Source organism: Alligator mississippiensis, chromosome 11 (genome assembly GCF_030867095.1).
Source record: "Alligator mississippiensis isolate rAllMis1 chromosome 11, rAllMis1, whole genome shotgun sequence".
Classification (NCBI taxonomy): domain Eukaryota; kingdom Metazoa; phylum Chordata; order Crocodylia; family Alligatoridae; genus Alligator; species Alligator mississippiensis.
In genome coordinates, this window is record NC_081834.1 from 65,766,209 (window position 1) to 65,775,276 (window position 9,068).

Below are 9,068 nucleotides of genomic sequence, written 5' to 3' on the forward strand. Positions count from 1 at the left end.
AGGAACTGTGGTAGGTGGAAGCTGGGCAGTGTAAAAGGGGAGCCTTTAGGGCTAGCTTGCTGCACCTGCTGTCATCTGCAGCTTTGGGGGGACCTGGGGAAACCTTTAATTTGGACAGGGGATAAGAATGCATAATGCTGAGTGGTTTCCAATAACTAGGTTCAGCTTAGGGTGACCTCAGGAGAAAGGGTGGCTTAAGACTGCATTAATTGAGACCAGATGGCCATGTCCAGGAGAGGTGAGACGGAGACAGTGCAAGGGATGGCTATGTTGGGCAGTGTCAGGGGACCAGTTTTTTGGGATTTGTTCCAACCTCCCCTTTACCCCACCCTTACCACATCCATGGCCAAGATGGACATCACTATCTGGAAGTCTCACTTATAGATGATACCTTCTCATCTGTAAAGTCTTGTCCCTCAGAGTTGGCGACCTCCTGGCCATCAGCTGTTTGTAGACCATTCTTGGTCTGCAGGCTGTGGCCGTCACAACTAAACGTTCCCCAACCTTGAGGTAACAGGAAACTTATGAGTAACAACAACAGAAAATGGCCCCTCTCTGGGTCCCCTGCCCTTCCCACCTCGGCCCCGTCTGACCTTAGGCTGGGTTGTGTGGGTCACTCCTGCCGGCGTTACCGTTGCTCGCTTTGGCCCTCTCAGCTCTCCACCTTTTGCAGGCCCTGTGCTTTTGTAGCCCCCTGGCCCCACACCACCACCTGTCCTACTGCCCAGTGCAGTCTCTGGCTTTCACCCCTCCTCAGGGGTTCCTTGCCAGCATGGTAGCTCCATGGCACTTGGCCCATTCCTCCTGGCCCTGGTGCCTCCCGCTTCTCCCTTACTGCACTCCGCAGTGCGCTCTCAGCCACCTCCTGGGTGTGCTAATGCCTCTTCCCCCAGCCTGGGATGGGCACCTCTCCTTCCCCCAGCCAGGGATGCTCTGTGGCAGCCCCTACCTGCAGGCTTTAAAAGCCAGTAGATCTTTTGCATCCCAGGGTACAGACACCAGGACCTTTGAGGACTGAAGGCCCTGTGTGCACCCTGGACAGGACCCAGGCTCCTGCTGCTAGTCCTGTCCAAGAAATGGAGCTATTGTTTGGCCACAGGTGTCTGTTGCAAAGGGCTGCAGCCTGCGTCCCCCACTCCCCATCCCAGGGATCCCCCAGGGCTGCTGCCTGGCTATCTCTGGCAGCACGGCCAGCACCTGCTCCCTGCTGCTGCTCACCCCCAGCACTGTCTCCTGTGTTTGCAGGTCCTGTGCCACATTTGCATCTGCCATGTGGCTCCCAGTCTCTGTCTGTGACCTGTGCTGGGCACGGCTACCATCTCTTCAGAGCCAGCCTCACAGGGACAGCTGCACGGGGGCCCAGAGAGCCAGCACGGGACATACCACCATGTCCTCCCCTTCCTGCCCATTGAGGAGTGGCCCTGCCCATGTGCACATGCCCAAACCCTCCACCTGGGGCCTCACCGGGAGCTAGCAGAAGGTTGGTGACTCTGTGGCTCTCTGGGGGGATGTGCAGGTCCAGAGGCAGTTCATGCAGGGCAGGCACTCAAGCATCCACATTTATGAGGTCCCATCAGGCGGGATGCCTAAGAGAGGCCACTCCTCATGGTGTGACAGTGCCACATCAAGATCAAGACCTTGTGAGCACAGTGGGTGGCCATGACTGACTACAACCGTTGGCCCAGTTGTGCCTGCAAGACCATATCTTTCATGTAGGAACTGACCCAATGTTGGCACCCCAGGACCCAGGCCACAATCCTGCAGTTTACACCAGCAGGGGGGAAAGGGGAGAAAGCCCTTGCCCTGACCCCTCTGGTGGTGACATCTCTCCAGAGGAGGAGCCCTCAGGTGTTCACCTCCCTGCCCTTCCCACCTGCACCCACTAGCAGCTCAGGGAGCCCTAGCCAGGGACTGACTTGTCAGCTCTGCACCCCAAGATACACCATGAGAAGCAGCTGGCCAAGATAGTGCCGGCTGTCACCAGTGCCAGCCCCTCCCTGGGGGAGCTCCTGGCCAGGCACCAGCCCACCTCACCACTCAGGATGAGGACACTGGGCAGAGCTGGACACTGTCACTGATGGGGAGTCCAGTGCTGAGCCACCAGACTCACTTGCCCCAGACACAAGATAAGTCCTGCCCCATCCTGGTCCCAGCCCCTGCCCATCCCCCTCTCTGCCCAGCCCCCTGTACTGCACTGGCCCTGGATTCCCCCACCCCCTGCCCCAACATGCAGAGAGGTGGGTTGCAGCTCATAACTGTATTGAGCAGCCCATGTCCCCAGACCTGGGTGGGTATGGGCCTGTTACACCCAGATGAATGCAACAATGCTGGCAGCAATGTCCTCCTCAGCATTGGGTCAGGAACATGTGGCACTGCCACGGACTGTCCCTGAGGCCACAGCAGAGATTTCAGTGCAGCCCGGGCTTGCTCCCTGCACCATCGTACCTCAGGGTCCCAAACCAGGAATACAGGTGGGCCTGGGTCACCAACAGGATCATCAGCAGCAGGGTGTAGTGGCTCAGCACCCCACTGCCTACACAAAGATCTCATCATGCACCACCCGGGGCACACACAGCAGGGACACACTCAGGGTGCAGTGGCAGCAGAGGGGGCCCATCCTTGGGGCTCCTACCTGGAGAGGCCCCAGCAAGGAGGGCAAGGGCAGGGCTAGTCCCTCACCTAGTTGTCCAGGAACTCTGCGCACCCTGAGCCCAGGTGCTGGGCAGCAGTGCAGCAGAGCAGTTGGCCTGCAGGAGGAGAGCAGGGGAGCAGGGTTTGGAGCCACAGCAACAGGTGCTGCCAGCAGCCTAGCCTGTCCATCCTGGGAAGGGGGTGGGGGAGACAGACTACCTGCAACCAGCACCCCGCATGCTGCCATCCTCAGGGGAGTGCATGGGGGTGGGGGTTTGGGCAGCTGCTGGCTGGACCCACCCCACCTGGCTGGCTTACCACAGTCCCTGGCTACTCACTGGGCTCACATGGAGGCCCTGGAGAGGGAGCACATGGAACTGCTCTGACAGCAGGGGGACACCAACCACCAGGCCATGGTCACTGTCATGGCCCTGGCAGCCACGACCCTGTCCCCACTGCCTGTCCCCCACCCATGGCCCTACAGGGCCCCTGGGTCCCACCCTCCACCCCACAACTGGCTACCACCTGGTCCTGGCTGTCCAACACCTCCTGGCTGCTGCAGCCCTTGGTCCGGCACCTGGACCCTGTCACCTGCCTGGGACCAGCCCTGCCACTCTCCCTGAGGCTATGTGGGTGAAGAGGCAAACTGGCCAGCTGCAGGACCTCAGGGAAATGCTGGCCTTGCACTTGGACAGCCAGAGGGGAGCTGCCTGCCACTGAACATGAGCCCACCACCCACTATGGTGGACACAGAGGAGTGACCCACAGCTGGGATACTGGGCACCTGCCCCCTAGCTCCCCGCCCCCCTACAGCCCCACACTCCGCAACCTGAAGACAGACTCTTGTAAATAGTTTTGACACTGGGAAGTGGGGTTTTTATTGGTGGTGGGTGAGGAGGAGGGTGGTGGAGGGGCACTGTGTTAGAGAGGGAGGGAGAAGGTGGCTGTTTGTTGAGCGGGGAGGGGAAGGGACGGCAGTTGGGGTTGTGAGGGCAATAAAGTTATTTATTTTACCCATGTGCAAGTCTAGAGGGTGGTGCTGGAGGTGGGCAGGGGTGGGGGTCCATTGGTGCTGAGCCAGGTAGGCTGGAGTGGGGAGTGCAGAAGGAGGGGTTCAGCCAGGGCCTCCTGAAGCCAGTGCCCTGGCCCCCATTGGTGGGTGTATGGCAGTCCTGGGGCCTAGGCGGGTCCGGGGGGGGTGGTATGCTGGGGCCAGCAGGGCTAGCACCATGGCCAAGAGGAGCATAGGGTGCTGGTGGTCACTGGAAGGGGCTAGGCTGAATCTGCAGGGCACTGGGAGTCACTGGCAGAGTCACGGGCAGGGGCAGCCATCGTGCAGGGAGGCACAGTGGGAAAGGAGGGAGATGCTGTGTGCTACTCCAAAACTGGGCATGCAGTTCCTGGGCAGGGAAGAAGCTGGCCAGAGATTAGAGTTTCCAAGATGGCTGCCAAGTGCTGGCAGCTGGGTCTGGCTTCAACATGGCTGTCAGCACTCCTTTGGGTGTTCACAGGGGCACATGGCAGGATTGGAAGGACTTGGGACTAACTTTAGTTAGTGCATACACTGCATGTGCATACACTGCCAAAAATAAATTAATGCTCATTACCTTAATGCACATTAAATTCAATCACCCTTATTTGCATGTATAGAAATCCCCTGGGTGTCTGAATGGTCTGACCTTAAACCTATAGATTAAATTCAAAAGAGGACCCAGGTTTCATAGTGTTCTACTTCAAAGTATCCTACAGTCAAGTAGATTCATTGTCCAGGTTCAGGGACTTGAATCATTCAACAAAGAATAAGTTACCTAGTCATAATATCACAATGGTTGTCACGTTAAAAAAGGAGCCATATTAGCTACTAGTAGAAACTTCTGAAAAAATCACCAAAGCTTGAGCCTTACAGTTCTCAAAGAGAATGGAATTAGACACGTTTAGTCAAGGAAAAGAAAAGGTGAATTATTTAATACACTTTTGGCTATGATTAATTCAGCAGCATTCATGCCTTTTAGGCTTCTCTGCTTCTATGGTGCTTTAAAAAAGGTTGGTATAAGAATGGCCATAGCAGTACAAACATTCTTATGGTTAAAGAACTTAATTGCTTATAGAGTAAACGCCAGTGTCAATCACTTACATGATATCAGAATATTTTAAAACTCAGTTCTCATTAGCCTACAACATTCGTTTCAAATATTGAAATTTGAGGTGCACCAGTACGTCAGTCTATATTGTATCAGCATCAATAAAAGGAAAATTGACATTATTGGCAATCAGCTTTTTTTGGCTGATGTGGCCGATAATGTTGCCAATAAATGCTGCGTGCATGTGCAGCCACAGCACAGCATGCAGGCAGCCAGGAGCACAACTTGGCACCATAGAGAGCGGAATCTGGGTGGTAAGTCTGTTGGAGGGGAAGGGGCGTTGGGGGAGGGCAGACCGGGGCCCCCACGGTGAGGGAGGGAATGGGGCTGGTGCTGGGGCTGGAGCTGAGGCAGGCGCTGTCCAGCCAGGGCTCAGTGCGAGATGAACCCAAAGCTCATTCAGGGGGCGTGGCAAGGGAGGGGTGGGGTGGCTCTCTCCACTACACACACCCCGGAGGACATGGAAGTGTGTGCCGCCCAGATCTATGCATGGAGTGAGGGCAGGCTGCTGCTGCAGCCTGGGGCCAGGGGCAGCACTGGGGTCTTCTCTGCGGGGGGGGGGGGCGGGGAGGAGGCTGGGGCTGTGCTTGGGGCAGGTGGCGATGGTGCTGCAATGTGGGGGGCTATGGGATGAAGTGCAGCTACCCCAGAATTCACCATAGCCCTAGTTGCAGTGCCACTGCCACCCACCCAGAGCACAGCCCCAGCCCAACCCACCTGCCAGGAAGAAGCCAGTACCGCCCCCGGCCCCAGGCTACAGTGGCAGCCTGCCCTCACCCCATGCTCAGATCTGGGGTCACACCCCCCCATACTCTCCCAGGGTACGTGCAGTGGCAGGATTCGCCCCCCCCCCCGGCCCCCCAGGTGACCTGCAGCTCTGTCCCATGCCTGCCTATGTTGGGAAGTGCCTACTCCTGCCCCAGCACCAATCCTACTCCCTTCCTCACTGTGGGGGCCTTGGTCTGGACCCCCCCACCCTCTGCCCCTTCCTCTCCAACAAACTTACCAGCCGGATGCTGCTCTCCATGCTGCTGGCCTGCATGTCAGCAATCAGATCAGTGTTGGCCAATATCACTCATTAAAAATTGGCCATCGGTATCGGCCCCAAAACTCTCTGTCAGTGCACCCCTAGTTGAAATACTTTCAAATGCCTTGCATTTTCCCCAGTAAATTCCCCAGAGCTGCCTTTACCTCCCTGTTTCTCAGGCTATAGATGATTGGATTTAACATGGGAGTTAAGATACTGTACTGGATGGAGAAGAGTCTGTCAAGAACCACTGAAGAGGCAGAACTGGGTCTCAGATATCTAAACAAAGCAGCCCCATAATACAGAACAACCACAGTGAGGTGGGAGCTGCAGGTAGAGAAGGCTTTACTCCGACCCTTGGCAGAGCGTATCCTCAGGATGGTGGAGATGATGCAGATGTAAGAGACCAAGGTGATGGAGAATGAGGTCAAACTTACAATCATAGCTGAAGTGAGAAATGTCATCTTACTGGTGATAATTGCTGTGCAGGATACTTCTAGTAGAGATGGAAGTTCACAACTGAAGTTGTTCACTTCCTTTGGCCCACAGAAGTGTAAATGTAACACAGGAGCAGTGTTTATCATTGCATATAATACACTAATTAGCCATGCAGCAGCCACTAGTCTTATACAGATTTGCTTAGTCATGGTCCCCCCATAATGCAGTGGGTCACAGATGGCAGCATATCGATCGTAAGCCATTGCTGATAGCATGAAAATTTCTGTACAGGCCACCAGAAGAATTAAGCTCATCTGGGCAAGGCAGCCATGGAGAGAAATGGTTTTCTTGTCTCTCACAAAGTTCTGCAGCATCATTGGGACTGTGACTGAAGAGTAGCAGATGTCAAGGAAGGATAAATGGAATAGGAAAAAATACATAGGGGTGTGAAGGTGAGGATCAGCTTTTATCACTGCCATGATTGCCCCATTCCCCACCACAGTTAGTAGGTATATCAGTAGAAACACCACAAAAAGAAAAGGCTGAAGCTGCGGTTCACTGGAAACACCTGACAGAACAAAATAGCTTACAGTTGTTTGGTTCCCCATGTCCAGATGCTCATCAAACCGTTGATCTAGAAGAAGAAATGCATATCTAAATAAATAAAACCATCAACACGAAGAAAGCGTACTTCTCTATTTATGAGTAAGGAGATCTGTATATACCTTTATAGGAAAAATGGATTTTTGATGAGGAGACTGTCACTACTGGAAAAAGAGAAAAAGTTTCTCAGTTTTTTGGGTTTATTCATGTCTTTTTTCTTCCAACACAATCCAGCTCCTACTTCCTGCCTGATGATGGCTGAACAAAGAGTTTAAGGAAATTGCACATATTCTCAATGAGATAACTATGGAAGTGGGAGGGGAGAAAGGGACAGAAAGTGAAGGTTGGGGAGAAAGAAAGTTTATTTAGGTTTTGTTTTTGGTTTAGTTTGGGGGGCTAAAAGCAGTGTATCACTAAAATACTAAAGCCAAAATAATAATGATGTTTATTATGATAACAATATCCTTACCTGCTATACTTGAAGTATTTCACAAGATACAGCTTCATACTATCTAAACAGTAGCTATTTCAATGGAAATGTTAGGTCACAGCTGAGAGATTAATAGCCACTACTTCTTTAATATGGGCATTGCAAATGAATGGAGGGTTTGTATTCATCATAGTTACACAGCATTAAAAAAAAAGTAAAAACTCAGACCAGTTCTTCACAAACCCTTCTTATACTGAGACAACTTCTAATGATTTGCACCTATGCTCAAGCACTTTTCCTGACAGCTGCCGCTGAAGGACTCAGTTTGCCCTTGGATGTAACAAGTCCTGTTACAGCCTCTGCAGGACAATTGGCAGCCAAATCAAATTCTGTTTCATTTTAGTATATCTAAGGAAAGTTTACATGTCCAAAAGTAGCTGCACAAGTAGCATGTTTGGCATTCGTGCAAATTGGAGATTCTATGCTATGCTGTAGGCAAGATTGGGTTTCCCATGTAGGTGCAGCCTCGCACAGCAGTTGCCAACAGTGCAGTCAGAGAAAAACTGAGATCAATAAACCTGTTTGATACTGGAGAAAGAGGGCTCTCCCCCCCAGTAGCCCAATAGCAAGATCATTACAACACTGGTCTAGTGGGGGGAAGAGCTCAATTTCTTGTCCCTGACACATGGCTGGGATTTGAACCGAGCACCCCTCTCCTCAAGCTGGTCCATTTGGCAGCCAACAATGAAAAATATGTGGTGCCAGGATGGAAGGGAGCCTGAAAGAGGATAGACTTGTGAGATGGACATGGCTCCAAAACAGAGAGGCCCTGGGTTCCCACTCCTATTCCCATCTCGCAGCAGGGCAAACGCTGAGAGGAATGGACAGGACATTCTAAGAAGCAGACTTTTGACTCTGAAATGCTTTTCTTTGATTGATTTGACAGAGCCAGAAGCTACTTACCCTCCTGTCCCATCCCGTCCCGTCCCGTCCCATCCCATCCCATCCCCTCCTGCCTTTCCTCTCCTTTTTCTTTTTTTGGGAGTGTGAATGCTAGGTTCATGCTACCCTGTGTGCTCCTTTATTTTCAAGTCTGAAACATCACAAAGTGATGGAGCCTGTGGAAGATGTATACGTTGTACCCTACCAGTCTTCAGTGATTTTCTTGGACCAAACAGGATGTGAATCACTCCGTGCTCAGTCTTGGCTGCTTTCAGGAATTTGAACGAATCTCTTAGAGGCAGGGCTTTTTTGTGATGTCTGTTATTGGACTGACTGTAAAAGCCTGGAGTGGTGTTGTATTCTCCCACCTATAGAGTCAGTCAAAGCAAAGACTGATAAAAAATGAATGTTGGACGGCACCTCAGGAGTTTTCCTCATCCAATGCCCTGCTCAAAGCAGAAGCACCCCAAGCATATTATCTTCGTAATGGCTTTGTCTAGCTGGATCTTAATAACCATGAAGGATGGCGATTCCACAACCAATCACAGATATCACAAAAAAGGCTCATCTTTCAGACGTTTCCTGACCGTCACAGCTGCAAAACGCTCCAGTCTTACAACATGAACCTCCTGGACCCTAAAAGTCCTTATATCTAAACTGAAGTCTGCCCCTGCCACTTTTGACCACAGTGAAGGTTTCCTTTGCACACTGAAATAATCACAACCAGTGTGGTGGCACTCACTGAGTGGCAGAGTAGAGATGAGGCATTTTAACGTCCTCCAAACTGACATAGCCTGGATAGAGATGAAGCAGTGGAAGTCCTGTCAAGGGAGCTCTGGCGATACAGTGTATGACA

The 9,068-nt window shown here is 52.3% G+C and overlaps 1 protein-coding gene across 1 annotated transcript; it reads right to left on the bottom strand.

Moving 5' to 3' along the window:
- Window positions 1-5,892: 5,892 nt before the first annotated feature.
- On the bottom strand, window positions 5,893-8,246 carry LOC106739865 (olfactory receptor 8S1-like). The gene is made up of 2 exons (XM_059714158.1): window positions 8,234-8,246; window positions 5,893-6,871 (listed from the first exon to the last, which is right to left on the bottom strand). The coding sequence occupies exons 1-2, from the start codon at window positions 8,244-8,246 to the stop codon at window positions 5,916-5,918; spliced, it is 969 nt and encodes a 322-aa protein (XP_059570141.1). The 3' UTR covers window positions 5,893-5,915.
- Window positions 8,247-9,068: the final 822 nt, after the last annotated feature.